The sequence below is a fragment of the Aplosporella prunicola genome, assembly GCF_010093885.1.
Source record: "Aplosporella prunicola CBS 121167 unplaced genomic scaffold K452scaffold_40, whole genome shotgun sequence".
NCBI lineage: Eukaryota > Fungi > Ascomycota > Dothideomycetes > Botryosphaeriales > Aplosporellaceae > Aplosporella > Aplosporella prunicola.
Window position 1 is genome coordinate 106,680 of NW_022983568.1, and position 14,434 is coordinate 121,113.

Here is a 14,434-nt window from a genome sequence, read left to right on the forward strand (position 1 = left end):
GTGCTACTCGATGGCTCTTTTGCTGTGAGTCAGGTGCTTGCGCCATGGCAGCGCGACCGAGTCTCCTCTCACCAAAACCCAGTGCCAGTCCAGAGATAAGAGAAGAGGCCGATATAGCTGCGCCAAAGAGCACCATCCAAACACCCGCGCACAAGGCAAGCCCAAGCGACAAATCAGCCACTCTAACCCTCACGCAGGCTAAAAGCGCCCGGAATATCGTGGCCGGGGCATCTAGCGACGTCAATCCCTCACAACGTGCACCACCACGGCGCGGATGCCATAACCCAGCGTTTTATTTTGGCTAGACACCGGTTGCTGCGCGTGAATTGCTCTCGAGAGCGCGAAGCGGATGCCGCTTGTTTGGTGCTTTCCTTGCACCGGTGTCGGGATACGGCTTCCGAGCTGAGGGCGGGTTGGGTGGCTCCTGGGTTTGGTAGGATGGGTTTTTCTTCTTCTTCTTCTTCTTCTTCTTCGTCTTCTTCTTCGTCTTCTGAGTGGAGTATTTAAGGAGAGGGTCGCTTCTTTCATTGTCCGGCCATGGCTACGCCGTCTCGTCTGTCTCTTGTTGTCCTGTCGTGTCCGCTTCTGCGCTCCGCTGTGCGTACGCCTACTACCCGTTTTGGCTGCTCGACGAACACCACCACCGTCATGTCTATACCGTCCTTGTCTTTCCTTCGTCATCCTGTCCGCGCCTACCACGACCAGCATACGAGCTCGGACAAGGACTCGGACTCAGACCCCAACGCGTCCGTCACCACCACCACGATCCCCTCCCGCCTCTACAAAGCCGACGAAGCGCCCTCCCTCGCCGAACTCGCCGCCCTCTGCAACCAGCCCATCACACAACGCGACTACCCCCTCAGCACCACCATCTCATCCAACATCCCACTCTACGACCTCTCGCGCTTCTCCCCCAGCGACAACAGCAGCGTCTCCCATCTCCAAGACGAATGGGCACACAACCTACTCTCCGGCCCCGGCGTCTTCGTCGTGCAAAACCTGTACCCAGACCCTTCCGTCATCGCCGCCGCCAACACGGCCTTCGACCTTATCCTAGCCGTCGAGTCCTCCTCCCCAACAAACGTCAAGGGCGACCACTTCGCCGCCTCATCCGCCAACGCCCGCATCTGGAACGCGTTCGGCAAGCACGCGCTCGCGGCCCCGGAGTCCTTCGCAACCTACTACAGCAACCCCTGGCTCCCGGCCATCGCTGCCGCCTGGCTGGGCCCCGCGTCCCGCCTGACCGCGCAACTCAACATTGTCCGCCCCGGCGGCGCGCCCCAGACCCCCCACCGCGACTACCACCTCGGCTTCCAGTCGGCAACTTGCGCCGCCGCGTTCCCGAAACCCCTCCACGCCGCCTCCGCGCTGCTGACGCTGCAGGGCGCCGTCGCGCACAGCGCCATGCCGCTCGCGAGCGGGCCGACAAGGTTCCTGCCCGGCAGCCAGCGCTTCGCCCAGGGGTACATGGCGGCGCGCCGGCCGGAGTTTGCCGAGTTCTTTGAAAGAAACTGGGTCAGTCTGCCGCTGGGGGTCGGGGATGGGGTTTTCTTCTCCCCGGCGCTCATGCATGCGGCGGGTAGGAATGAGACGGAAGATCTCCAGCGCAGCGCCAATTTGTTGCAGATTAGTGCGGCGTTTGGGAAGCCGATGGAGAGTGTGGATGCGCTGCCTATTGTTAAGGTGGTTTGGCCGTATGTGATGGACATGGCGAAAGCCGGTACACGTGAGAGCGAAGTCCAGGTCGAAGCGCTCCTCTCCCACCTCGGCGAAGGCTACCCCTTCCCGACGAACCTGGACCGGCGGCCCCCCGGGCCGGGCGGCATGGCGCCCGAGAGCGAGGTCGAGGTGCTGCGGCGGGGGGTGCGGGAGGGGTGGGGGACTGCGGAGGTGGTGGCGCAGTTGGAGGGGATGAGGGAGGCGGGGAGGGCGTAGGGGGTGTGGTCTTCTTTTTAGTTGTGGACTTCCGTCCAGTCAGCTAGGTAGGTAGGGGTGGTATATTGTAGTTCGGACATAATTATACGCTTATGCATGCATTCATCCTGCGGTATCAGCATGTGCAAACCGGGTCCTGAATCCGTAGTCTCAATCACGACTTCCCCCGCGCAAACACTGAGCCAGCATCCAAAGGGTATGACATTAAACGCTAGCTGCCGCCGCATGAGAAAAAGAATACCTCCATCCCACCCCATCCCAAGCCCTACCCTACCCAAGCATTGCCCATTCGCACCCCTCCCCACCCCGCAGCCTCAAAAATTCTCAATCTGGGTGCCATAGCCCCTGCGGTCCGCCAGCCCAACCAACTCCCCCCCAACCACCACGTCCATCAGCCCCAGCCCCACACTCTTATAAATGACGTTCCCGCGCTCCAGCCAGTCGCGCAGCCCGCCATCATGCTGCTCGGAGCCCTTGGGCGTAGCAGCGCTATCATTGACCTCGACGCCAACACCGCTATCGCCGCTCTTATGCGAATGCGCCGACGCGACGCTCGCCCCGCTCGCCTGCCTGCGATGCTGCGTGCGCTGCCGCTCCTGCTCCAACCGCCGCTTCTCAGCATCGCGCTTGAGCATGACGAGCTCGCCCAGCTCAACGACCTCGTTGGCGTCCAGCCGCGCCTGCACGACCTCGCCCGCGTCGCGCAGACACGCCTCCAGGCTGTCGACGACGACGGCGCCCCCCTGCCGCGCGTGCTTGTGGTGGTGGTGCGAGTGGTGCGGCGCCACGGCCTGGCGTAGCACGTCGGGGTGCAGCTCGATCATCTGCGGCGTGAAGGAGCCGATGGCCGCGATGTAACGGCCCTTGCGCCGGCCTTGCACGCTCGTCAGGTATTCGGCTGGGAAGAGCGGCTCCAGCGACGGTGTGGTGAGGAAGATCGCCGCAGAGGCTCGCACCGTCGCTTTCAGGTACCGGTGGTACTCCGTGTGCTGCGGCGTCACGAGCTTGGTGTCGGGGCGATGCAGGCGCACTCCGCCGCCGCCGTCGCCGCCGCCGTCATGCTCTTCGCCCGCTCCTCGTCCTCCTCCTCCTCCCCACAGCCGGTCCAGCAGCACGCGCCCCGACTCAAACGACCGGTTGATGATGTTGAGGTACTTGATCGCGTCGCCGCGCAGCAGCAGCGCCAGCCGAATATGCCAGTACGCCTGCCGGCCGGCCCCAAACACCGTGATCTCGTGCACGTCGGCGCGCTTGCGGAACAGCATCGTCGACGCCAGCGCCGTGCGGAATGCCGTGATTTCCTCGGCGTTGATGAGCGCGCGCGGGAAGCCCTGCGCGTCCAGCAACGTCAGCGAGCCCCGCGGCGTCGCTTGCGCTGATCCGTTGTCTGCTGACATTGAGAGCGACGCGACCGACGAGGTCAGGTCTTCTGATGACCCGTTGTCGTTGTTGTCGCCGTTGTCGCCGCCTGGTTGCGCCAGCGTCACTATCTTCACCCCGAGCCCGTCGTTGCTGCTCGCGGGCATGAATAGTGTCATTGATCCATCTCGTCGCTTCAGGAATGTCCGCTGCGGCTGGTATGTCGAGCAGCACCCGTTCTCTGTGTCCGTCGCCGTGGAATAGTAGTGGAGCGCGTCGCCGAGTGATTGCTGGAGGTTAAGGATGTCCTGCTGTGTCAATGAGTGCAGGAGCCGTTTGACGTCAGCGTCCGAGAGTATTGTCAGCGGCATGGTGCCCAAACAATCTGTGTGAGGTGAGCGCAAAATAAGCGGAGGGGGTAGCAACAGTTCTTCAATTATTGTCCGTCAGCATTCCTCAGGTTACACGGCATCTGCGAATGGTTGGTTGGGGAGATGACGACGCGGCGGGGCACGGCGGGGCGTCTGTCTCTGGCTGGAAGCGGCGAGCAATCGCCGAAGCGTCTAGCCAACAACTCACAAAGTCGACAATCACATGTGAAGGCAGACAGATCATTCCATGTTGGGGGGCCAGTGGGCGCTTTGGTCATTGCGAAGTGCATGTTATTCACATTCCCGTCGGACTTCCGACCAACGCCCGCTAAAATTGAGCCGAAGACACGCCATTGACCCGTTAATCCATCATTTGTTTGGTATCGAAGAGAAGAGAAACTTTTGTCAGACCACTTAGATCTTGATGGCGCTCTCGATAGCCTTGCGCTTCTTCTCCTGCTTGGCGTTGGCCTTGGCACCCATGATACCACCACCCCAGTGACGGCGGGACTCCTCGTGCTTGTCGGTGTAGCCAGTCTTGATGGCGTCGACGAGCTTGGAGAACTCGGACTTGTCCTCGGAGCGGACCTCAGTGAGGGCGACGACAGCGGCGGTCTGAAAAAATTTATTAGTCGGTGCCAGACATTGACTGCGCTCGAAAAATATACCTTCTTGTGGACGACCGTGCCGAGGCGGGCCTTGCCCTTCACGATGGCGTAGGGGACACCCATCTTGCGGCAGAGGGCGGGAAGGAAGATGACCAGCTCAATGGGGTCAACATCGTTGGGGATGAGGACAAGGGAAGCCTTCTTGTTCTCAATCAGGCCAACAACGTGGTTGAGACCGTACTTGACGGCGTAGGGCTTCTTGGAGACATCCTCCTTCTTCTTGCCCTCGGCGATGGCGGTGGCCTCCTTGGTGAGACGCTCCTTCTTCTCGGCCTTGGTCTCAGGGCGGTACTTGTTGAGGAGCTTGAGGGCCTGGGCAGCGGTGTTGCGGTCCAGGACGTGCTGGAACTGAGCAATCGCAGGGGGGACCTTCAGGCGAAGGTTGAGGATCTTCTTCTGGCGCTGAAGGCGGACATACTCTGGCCACCTCACCATGCGGGAGAGGTTGCGCTTGGGCTGAATGTCCTGACCGATGCCATAGTTGCGGGGGCGCTTCTCGAGGAGAGGGTTCTGCGTGAAAATGTCAGCGAGGCGCTTTAGCTGAAGAATGGATGAGCAAACGTACCTTGGCGGCCTTCTTAGCACCAGCCTTGCCCGAGGCAAAGGGAGCAGGCGCGGTCTTCTTTCCCGACTTAGGAGGCTATCATTGAGAAAAGAATCAGCAACGGATTCTTGTATCTCTAAAGAGCATCACAGAAGGCATATTCCAGCGCTTCTAGCTCAAGCCAAATCATCGCCATCGTCAAACAGCTTTCGCTGCCGACGCGACGGAAATCCGCTGGGGCATGCGTCTTCAATCCTGGGGAACTGAAGGGCAGAGGCCTCGCAGCTTCGATGCTTTCACATCTAAACCTGGAAGCTTACCATTGTGATTGTCGTTTGGCGGTCGATGGACTTTTCGCGACGTCGTGGTTGAATCGAAAAAGATCGAGCAGGGCTGCGCGAAAGAAGTTTGTGGGTTTGGGTCGCTTTCGCGTAATTTCCGCCGTTGGGATTAGCGCGGCGTGTACTGCACGGACCATCAATGGCCGGGGTCTTGGACAACAGGACATCTATTCCTCAAACTTCCATCTCATCCGCTCGGAGACGCACCTCAATGTCTATAATACATCCCTAAATAATGTTTTCTACAGTTAGGAAGCATCATCAATTGTAGGCTTCCATGTTGAGGTAATGTACTTCCCCAGCCTATTTGCCATCAAGCACCTCAAGCAGCCTCCTCAGCCCTTCCCGAACAACTCTTTCATCATGACTAAACACGACACGGAATAGTCCTGGCTCCTCCGCAGATTGGCTTTCACCGGGAGAAACATTGAGTTTGTTGTCAAAGAATCTCTCCACCAGTTCCCGCTCTCTCTCCCATCCGGAAATCCTCTCTCCTTTGCCGTTTGTGTCCGGCAGCCATTTTCTTAAATCGATCCACATGAAGAACCCTGCATTCGATGCCTTGGAATAAGGGACTCCACGTTCATCTAGAATTTGACGTACCAAGGCATTCCGCGAAGCCAAGCGCTCGCAGCTCGTCTTTAAGAAGGATTCCATCCATTCCACGTCTTCGAGCATTTGCGCAGCAGTGAGGTCGTTGGCGATGCCGGACCAGTGGAACTGATTGATGGCGTTCAGGGCAGTTGCTAGTACCTCGTTGCGCACAAGTAGACAACCCAATCGCAGACCACCGCCTGCGAGGTCCTTGCTCATTCCATACATGACGTGGAGAAGATTGCGATCGATATACTTCTCGTAATCAAGGGAGAGCACCGAAACGAAAGGGACCGCAGATTCATCTGGGACTTCGTAGACAGAGGTCCCGTAGATCTCATCTGATATCATGTGGATTCGGTGCTTGTTGCAAAATTGCATCAAAGCAATGAGTGTGTCGACCGGATAGCATTGCCCCAGCGGATTGTGCGGGCTACAAAGCATCATGGCGCGAACCTTGATCCCAGAGCTGGATGCCTTCTTGAGTGCCTCTTCGAATTTATCGATGGCCGCCACCGAGAACTGGTCGACGCCATGAAAGGGGACGTGTACAAGCCTCACTCTAATTGAACAGCAGTCAGTATAAGATATTTAACTAGGAGTTTTGATCTTTACTTTGCTTTCGTTCCGAAGTCGATAGGGAAACCAGAATAGCTGGGTTGGGCTATGAGAATCCCATCCTCTTCGTCGAACATTGTATATCCAAGCATATCACAAAGAGAGGTGCATCCGTTCGTGAAATGGAGATGCATAGGGTCCACTGGCTCCCGTGGTTTGAAGTACCTGAAAAGTGTTAGCTTATGGGAGTCCAGACGGATCACCGAAACAAGCATACCTATTCATATGGTTCGCCATAGCGGTACGGAGACGCAAAGTGCCCATTGGACCCTCGCCATAGCTAAAGTCCTTGGCTTTGAAGTGCACCTTGACAACTGTCAATTCTAACGGAGTAGATCAGGACATTGGATCGCATACTGGGTGTTTATTCATGAAAGCAGCAACTTCCGGTAGCATAGCATGCTGTATTAGAATTTGGTTAGTGCCACCGAAGTCTTTATTAGGAGGGACGTCGATATAAGCATCATTTCCGTTCCATGGTGATGTCGTGGGCACGGGCTTTGAAGTACATCTCGGTAGTGGCCAGGCTGCAGTCGCACAAGTTCCCTCCTTCATTCACTTTTTCGCCGACATGGACAAGTGTGGGTACTGGTACAGTTGAATGCACTCAAGGATCCATGTGTCAGGTTCACGATGACCCACCTTCGAGGGAACCCGTTTGTTGCATCATAAGGTGTCAGAAGAGGTAGGTACAGTACATTCTCAGCTGTTCCAATGTCGATAAATCCTGATGGATTCGAATCAGGATCGTGTGGATCGGCCATGAACTTCTTAAACTTCTCCGCAAGGCTTGGTCCTTGGGCCAAGACGGCACCGCGTTGCGCAAGCGTCTCGATGCCAGAAGCCATGGGGGAAAGAAGGGTTGCCCAACGTTTGTACTGGGCTACGTCATTAAATTGATGAAAATCCTAAAAGGACGAAGGTCGACTTACGAGTATGAGAAGGTACGGCCGAAGAAAGACAGGTGCGGGAAGAAAACCAGCTGACGAGAAATACAAGAGAACGACAACGCAGGTTTGAGTCCAAGGTAAGCAGCGGGCGTCCAAGCCGACAATTCGCACCATACCTATCGGGCCAAATCGCGGCCCTTGAAATCCGGCATACCTTGCCCCTCAGCCCCAACGGGACTTCAAACCATCGTGTCCTTCAACCCACTGCTTACCTGGCCCTACTCACCAAGATCTGGGGTTTACATGGATGAAATTCTTCATCTTCTTAAATGAAATCTTTGAAGACATGTCCCACAGCGTCGGCCTCGGCGTGCAGTACTCTGAGGCCTCCCGGTTGTCATCCCCACCAACACAACTCCCCATCACTCGAATGCAGGCATCTTTATGAAATGGCCAGTATCAAGCGGAGGGGCTTCACGTCTTGCAACGATTGGAGTAGGTCACGTCATCTGTTGGTCACGTGGCCAGCTCTTATCGATCCGACGCCAGCGGGCGGTCAGCGGCGGCCTTGAATCGCTCGTGCGCGCCCCAGCCTTCGCTCATCACCCGCTCAATCTCTCCTTCGTGCGCTAGTTCCGCAGTCCCCTTCCGCTTGCTCTTCTCGCGATCGCAGACTCGTCAAGCCATTCCACTGCACGCTATGAGCTTTGCCTTGTAGTCAGCCCGCCTCCTCCCACGCTACGCCTCGGCCCTCAGAACCGCGACAGCGCGTCGACACAGCGAAGCGACGACGGCAAATCCATACCACAGCACCCACAATGAAGTCCTCCGCGATCCGGGAGTCGGCCGTCCCGTCCAACAGCTCAAACCGCCGTACCTCAGCTCGCCAGCAACGTACTGGGACATCGAGACCCACCAACTACTACGCCCGCACCTTTTCTGGGCGCGCGCCCATGGCCGACAATGCCTCTGCCAGCATGTCAACACCAGGCTTCTTCCCAGCCATCACACATTTCACCGACTCGATAAATGCCCTCCCAAAGGAGGTCATGAAGCATTTCTCCATGATGAGAGAAGTCGAAGCCAAAACCGACTCCGCCGACAGCGAACTCAAGGTCCTCTCAGAGAAGATCTCGGCGTTTCCCCCAATATCGAGACAACAGGCACGATTGATTGCACGGAGCGCGGCGAACAGCACGGGCAGCAACAGCCTCAATGGCAGCGTTGCTGGGTCGGTAGTGCACGGGCAGCAAGGCGCTGAACAATCAGAGAGCGGGAGCAATGGGCAGGCTACCGAGGAGGATTCTCAGCTCCAGCGGCGACAGGTCTTCTATCGTTACCGGTACAACCTCGCGCAAATGTGCGGGATGCTTGACGAGAAGAATGCCGTTCTCTCCAGTGCCAATCAGACAGTCGAGAAGCAGCTGGCGCGTATGGAGAGCTCCTACGTACACATCGATGAAGAGCTCAGCTACGAAGCGCGTTATGGAAGCACCACGCACTGGGCCTACAAGGATGGAGATGACAAGAACAAGAAAGCGCCCGCAAATGAAAGATCAAGGCGCGAAGTCGCTGCAGCCAACAACCTGGCGGCAGCTGCGGCAGCAGTGCATGAAGGGGACATAGCAGCAACTAGAGGCGACTCAAGGCGTGATGGGTTGCATACGAGACACAAGAATCGCAATCATTACGTCGACTCGGATTTTGACGACAGACCCACGAAGAAAGCGCCAGCAAGTCGAAGCAAGAAGACCACAGACATAACCCAGAGCGCCTTTTACGGACTTGGAATTACTCATACTCCTAATCAAGCAAGTAAGCGACGTAAAACGGAGAAGACTGCGACATCTGCGCCAGCGATGGAGCGCTCAATGAGTGGAGCCATCAAGGACGCTGCAGGCGGTCGAGCCAGCCCTCGGGAGACACCAGCGGCGGAGAGTAAGAAAAGGTCTCGTGCAGCACCGGCGCCAGCTCCTGCGAAGAAAAGGTACGATCCAATAACGTCGATGTTAGAGCGTGCTTGCAGTAGACTGACATTGCATGTAGAACACAAGCAGTTGGCCATCAGAGCCCCCACGTCCCTTCATCTCCTGTCATTGGCAACTTTGGTGTGCCGGGAGCTGCTGCCCAGCGTCCGATGACTTCCCGTGGACGCCAAAACTCGACGTCGAATTCCACCGCTTCCGTGCACCAAGAGCCCTCTCGCCAGCGACCACCCTCGTCCGCCTCGAACAGACCCATAAACGGTGTGATAAACAGTTGGGAAGCTGAGCCAGGAGCACCACACGGGGCAGTAGTTCCTGTCGCTCCGCCTGGTGTGACGGCTGAGTCCCCAGCGGTCTCAAACGGAAATTTGCCTGAGCGTACAATGAAGCGTGAGGAAACAGATGCTCATGAAGGCGCAGGAACGCCCTCGCAGACAGTCATAACTCGTGCCGGTCGTGCTTCCAAGACCGCGACGCCAGTAATTGGCAGTTTTCCCGAAGGCGCGCCCATGGCGCGTAGTCGCAGCACGCGTAACAATGGCAGCCACGCGTCTTCCGAGTCAAACGTTCCTCTTGTCACTCAACAACCGCAGAAAAGGTCTCACAAGAAGGGTGCATCGGCGTTGCAGCGCAGCGCGGCAAATCACGTCGATGACGGCAGCAGCCTAGCCGGAGATCTCTCGGGCCCAGATCTTGATGAGGAGGTTGTTGAAGAAGAGGACGATGGAGACCAAGAGCGCTTCTGCTATTGCAACGGCGTGAGCTATGGTGAGATGATTGGATGCGACAACCCGGATTGTGCGCGGCAATGGTTCCATTATGCGTGCGTGGGTATCACAAAGGAACCGAATAAGAAGGGTGAGTTTCCGCATCCTGAAAACATAAAGAACCACTCATATCTAACTTTAGACCAGCCAAGTGGTATTGCGAAGACTGCAAAGAGAACCTCAATCTCAAGAGAAGCCGCCCCGTCAGCAGGCAGTGAACGTTGTCTTGCAATATCACTCTTCAACTGTTCATTCTCGAAGCAATCTGCTCTGGACAAACAGCAAACCACGACACGTCTGTATATACGGCCTTGCAGTAGCATGCACACGATACGACCTTAAATTCTTCACTTGTACATCATAATTGTGAGCGGCGTTCTTCGGGCAGACTGGCGCGAGATCTCTTGATCCGCTAGAGCGGCGAACCCCCTCCGCACAAAAATCGCAGGCGTTGTTGCATCTCTGATTTTTTTCCACACGCCATAGCTTGGGCACTTTAATGGCGGCACTTAATGGAAACCATGTTTCGAGACGGATGACGCTCGAGGTGGATGGACTATACCCCCCCTAGCTCAGGATATCTCGCGCGCGCACGGCGTTTCATGACTTGAGAGTATCGGACTCCTTGTCTTTTGTTTTTCTTTCTTTTCTTTTTTCTTCTTTTTCATCTTGCTCTTTTTCTCTTTCTTTCTTTCTTTCTTTCTTTCTCTCCCTCTCTCTCTTCTCTGCTTGAGCATGTGCAAGGGCGAACTGGAACGGCATCATTTTGCTGTTTTTTCCTTTTACACTTTTTTTTTGCGGGGATTTCTCTGTTTTTCGTGGGTTGGGGTGAGGCGAGCTAGGTCCTCGGTGAGGGTTTCAGCAGCTAGACTCACGAATCGACAGATTTTTGAAATTATTTTCGCTCGTTTGGTGGTAGGCTGGGCTGGAGTGAGCTAGGCTGAGGCTGCGGGCTGGTGTCCAAGAGTGGGGGCAGTGCTGCTGGTGCCTACCTATGTGGTACGTATGAATCAATTGACTTGGACTTAGGCAACATGGATGCACGACAGGTGTCGTTGGGTTACCGGTCAAAGGTTCGTCAGTTTCGTGTTTGCGCAGAGAAAGGCTGAATGGAATCAGCCTTGTTTCCTGCCGCTTTCCATCTTACAATTACAGATACATAATGGATAAAATCGCTTCCATGCAGATCAGAGCCTTTCATAGGGTTCGACTAGGGATTTTGTTGCCCAACTCTGATAATTCCCCTCCGGTTGGCGACAGACGCCTCTGTTACCTCATTCACGAGACACAGGTACATACACGCAGTGCCTCGTGTAACAATCTGCCTCGTTGCCTTCTCTTTTGTCGTTCATCTGAAAGATTCCCACTGAGGACCTTTAGAGATGGCGTTTGGATAGTAGATCCCATTGTCTTTTGAGTGTCCTTGTGCATTAATAGTTTTGTATAAATCAATGTGTGTATTAATTTTTGTTGCGCAGAACACATTTTAAAAAAGCAAACTCTTGTGTAAGTATGCAGGACGGGTGTTCAGTGCGACATAACTATGATATATCAGTCCCATGATTCCCCTAGGCTTCAGTCATGCTCCTTCAGCCTGGTACCTCAACAACCATGGACCGCTCTGCATCCAGCAATCTCAATGTCCACAACCTCAACAATTTCGGAAGCTCAGAAGTGTCAATCGCGGGCTCCGTCGAGCCTCAGATCTCCAAGTTCAATAATTCCCAGGATGCTATTCAACTTCAAGAGCTTCTCCCCGGAGAGCAAAGCCCATCGCCAAGGTAAGTGTTTATTGAGATGAAAAGTGAACCCTCACTGATATCGTCATTTCATGTAGAACTTCAAAAGTAAAGACTGCATGGAAGAGCAGCCTGGAAAGATCCCGCTCCGGGCTCACCATCTTTCTTCGTAACGTACGGTTACTTGCTCTCCCAGTTGTCGGCTCCTGGACGAGAAAAGTGGAAAAACCAAAGATCGCTATACACAAGAGTCGGTTTATTGCACTACTAGGGTTGGCCGTTCATGTCATCCCGTTGGCGAATGCGTTGACTCTTATCATCTTGAACTTTGTGACACTCTATGTTGGAACGGATGTGGCAACTACCGCTCTACAGTTCCTAGCCAAGTTCTTGGAACTCCTTACCCAGGCATCTATCAGCAACGCTTTTCTGGTCTACCTCCGCCATGGGTTAATCGGGGATGGCCCTCTTCCTTTCGGGGCGCTTTTTGCCGGTTTACAGATTACGAGTGTCAGCTACCTTTGGTCCTTGGAGTTCCTCGGATCTGTTACTTCCAAGCACATCAGAGTTCCTCGCAAATTATTGTTCGTATTATTAGTTACGTTCAACATCCTCCTTGCTGCTGGAGTCGGTCCATCTATTGCTATCGCTCTCATTCCAAGAAGACAAATGTACCCTGCGGGTATGACTTACATCTGGCTCAACGATACAGAGAATGCGGAGTGGTTATTCTCCAGTCGGATGACCAGTGCAAATATTCCTTCCAAGTGTTATGAACGCACAATAGAAGTTGCAGAAGATTATATGTGTCCTTATACCGGATGGCAGTTTCTATCGGAGTTTTCGTCGAACAAAAACCCCGGCACTGGTATATTGAGATTCAAATATCTTATAGGTGGACTAAATCTGGCCTTGTCTAAAATCATCGATTATACTGTAATACCGGAACAAAGGGCGGCATATACGTCTGATATAATGGCCGGACCTAGTTTCACAGTTCCCCCAATGAGTATGGTCTGGTTAACTCAGGTTCTCCAATATCTATGGAACGATGGCACACAGCGTCCTAGTAAAACCCTTGAACAGAATTATGGCGTCAAATCTACCACACTAGCGAAACAGCCTATCGTTTGGGCGTACTGCGTCTTCACGAGTTGGCCCGTGGAAAATGTTATCCATGTCCCTGACATCGATTACGATTATCACAGAAACCGTACGTTGTCTTCACCGGACCTTGATAATTTATCTCCAAATAGTTCTTCCTCGCAAATTGTATGGATTGAAACAGGGAGCTCCGTCCATATGTCAATTGCTGCCGTTATTTTCAGACCTCGGACTGGAATACTTGCTTGTCCTATCATGGCACGTTGGCATAATAGCGCAATTATTTTAAACAGCACCTCGGGCGAAACTTCCGCTATGACAGGAGATGTTACCTATTTGTCGGATGACTCTTTCTCGAACACTGTCAAGCTCACCAAGGAATGGGCGGGGCTCCTCCTACCAACTCTGAATAACGGGACTGTTTCTGTTTTAGATGCAATTTGGGACGAATATGATTCGCCAGGAATCCCCCTGGCCTCTATGATCACTGTTGCTTTATCACACGGAGGTCATAGTATTGAATCTATCACCAGAGACGCGGTAATTCATAGAGAAGAAGAGTCTTGGCCTGGCCCCGACTACTGTCCAATCTGGCACCCGCAGCCTGACGGCTGGGCGGATTCTTGGTTGACCGGCAAAACCCATAACATATTTAACGCCAAACTACCAGAAACTGAAGGGAAGTACCGCATAGCAAACGAATATTTTGTTGACGGACTCGCCTACACCATGGAGGGTTTCCCCAAGAAGTTCGCCATCGCCATTCTCATCACCTACTGCATCTACATCACCACCTTTATCATTTATATCCTCGCCTTCTCTGGCATCCAGTCTAGCGCATGGGACTCCATCTCCGAAATGACGTCCCTGGCCATGCTTTCCAAGCCACCAAAGGAGAAGCTCCGCAACACCAGCGCCGGAATCGAGACCGTCGAGCTATTCAAGGAGCCTGTCAACATCCGCGAAGTGGACAATCATTTGGAGATTGTATTCCAAAACGATAAAGATGGGAGAGCAATGGGCAAAGTGGAGTTCAACAAGAAGTATTGAACGAAGAGCGGTTTGGAGCGTTATGGCCAATTTGTCTAGTTTGTGTGAGCCTTTTTATTCGGCTGGCGTGGTTGGGTCATCTATATGTTAAGATTAGTTTGGGTTACTCCTTGCTCGTGGATAGTTTTGCTCGTTTTGATGCTCAGGCATTCTAGATATATTTAGTAAGTTTTAAGCATTATTATCAATGCCTATGCCATTGATATTGGGTGTCGTAACTGTTAAGGCAAAGAAAGCCTGTACAGTGGATAGCAGGAACTGCTTACCTTAGTATAAATAAACATGTGTGTGCAAATGAAATATGCTTGAATGATAAGATGTATTTACACAGTAAGAGTGATCCTCAAATTAATGAAGTGAGTTGGAGATTGTCTATTCTAGTCTCGACAGTTACTTACGGTTTTCCAACTTCTCGAGCTCTATGGGCAGACATGTACCAGGATGGCTGTGGAGGATCTTGAAAAGCGCT

At 54.0% G+C, this 14,434-nt stretch overlaps 6 protein-coding genes across 6 annotated transcripts; 3 read left to right on the forward strand and 3 right to left on the reverse strand.

The window, feature by feature from the left end:
• The first annotated feature begins 174 nt into the window (after positions 1-174).
• Positions 175-2,007, forward strand: K452DRAFT_292177 (uncharacterized protein). Its single transcript, XM_033541319.1, has one exon. It carries the CDS (start codon positions 538-540, stop codon positions 1,933-1,935), a length of 1,398 nt encoding a protein of 465 aa, XP_033392464.1. The 5' UTR covers positions 175-537; the 3' UTR covers positions 1,936-2,007.
• A 196-nt stretch (positions 2,008-2,203) lies between these two features.
• K452DRAFT_292178 (uncharacterized protein) lies at positions 2,204-3,779 on the reverse strand. Its single transcript, XM_033541320.1, has one exon. It carries the CDS (start codon positions 3,471-3,473, stop codon positions 2,250-2,252), a length of 1,224 nt encoding a protein of 407 aa, XP_033392465.1. The 5' UTR covers positions 3,474-3,779; the 3' UTR covers positions 2,204-2,249.
• A 300-nt stretch (positions 3,780-4,079) lies between these two features.
• K452DRAFT_329576 (uncharacterized protein) lies at positions 4,080-5,120 on the reverse strand (the record flags this gene model as incomplete). The annotated part of the gene is made up of 3 exons (XM_033545068.1): positions 4,080-4,280; positions 4,334-4,910; positions 5,098-5,120. The coding sequence occupies 3 exons, from the start codon at positions 5,118-5,120 to the stop codon at positions 4,080-4,082; spliced, it is 801 nt and encodes a 266-aa protein (XP_033392466.1).
• A 271-nt stretch (positions 5,121-5,391) lies between these two features.
• K452DRAFT_292180 (uncharacterized protein) lies at positions 5,392-7,753 on the reverse strand. Its single transcript, XM_033541321.1, has 6 exons — positions 7,363-7,753; positions 7,129-7,313; positions 6,788-6,832; positions 6,648-6,736; positions 6,428-6,595; positions 5,392-6,374 (listed from the first exon to the last, which is right to left on the reverse strand). Exons 2-6 carry the CDS (start codon positions 7,276-7,278, stop codon positions 5,522-5,524), a joined length of 1,305 nt encoding a protein of 434 aa, XP_033392467.1. The 5' UTR covers positions 7,279-7,313; positions 7,363-7,753; the 3' UTR covers positions 5,392-5,521.
• A 385-nt stretch (positions 7,754-8,138) lies between these two features.
• On the forward strand, positions 8,139-10,290 carry K452DRAFT_302528 (uncharacterized protein; the record flags this gene model as incomplete). The annotated part of the gene is made up of 3 exons (XM_033542602.1): positions 8,139-9,307; positions 9,367-10,163; positions 10,220-10,290. 3 exons carry the CDS (start codon positions 8,139-8,141, stop codon positions 10,288-10,290), a joined length of 2,037 nt encoding a protein of 678 aa, XP_033392468.1.
• Positions 10,291-12,216: 1,926 nt separating this feature from the next.
• On the forward strand, positions 12,217-12,474 carry K452DRAFT_199740 (uncharacterized protein; the record flags this gene model as incomplete). The annotated part of the gene is made up of 1 exon (XM_033536012.1): positions 12,217-12,474. A coding segment is annotated over one exon (258 nt), but the record flags the coding sequence as incomplete, so codon positions are not given.
• Between the last annotated feature and the right edge of the window lie 1,960 nt (positions 12,475-14,434).

Bases quoted from the DNA above. Each gene is read 5' to 3' on its own strand.
- K452DRAFT_292177 (XM_033541319.1), top strand. From the start codon at position 538: ATGGCTACGCCGTCTCGTCTGTCTCTTGTTGTCCTGTCGTGTCCGCTT.
- K452DRAFT_292178 (XM_033541320.1), bottom strand. From the start codon at position 3,473: ATGACACTATTCATGCCCGCGAGCAGCAACGACGGGCTCGGGGTGAAG.
- K452DRAFT_292180 (XM_033541321.1), bottom strand. From the start codon at position 7,278: ATGGCTTCTGGCATCGAGACGCTTGCGCAACGCGGTGCCGTCTTGGCC. The intron at 6,737-6,787 runs GTATGCGATCCA...ACAGTTGTCAAG, and splicing joins CTTTCATGAATAAACACCCA to GTGCACTTCAAAGCCAAGGA. The intron at 6,596-6,647 runs GTATGCTTGTTT...AACACTTTTCAG, and splicing joins ATGGCGAACCATATGAATAG to GTACTTCAAACCACGGGAGC.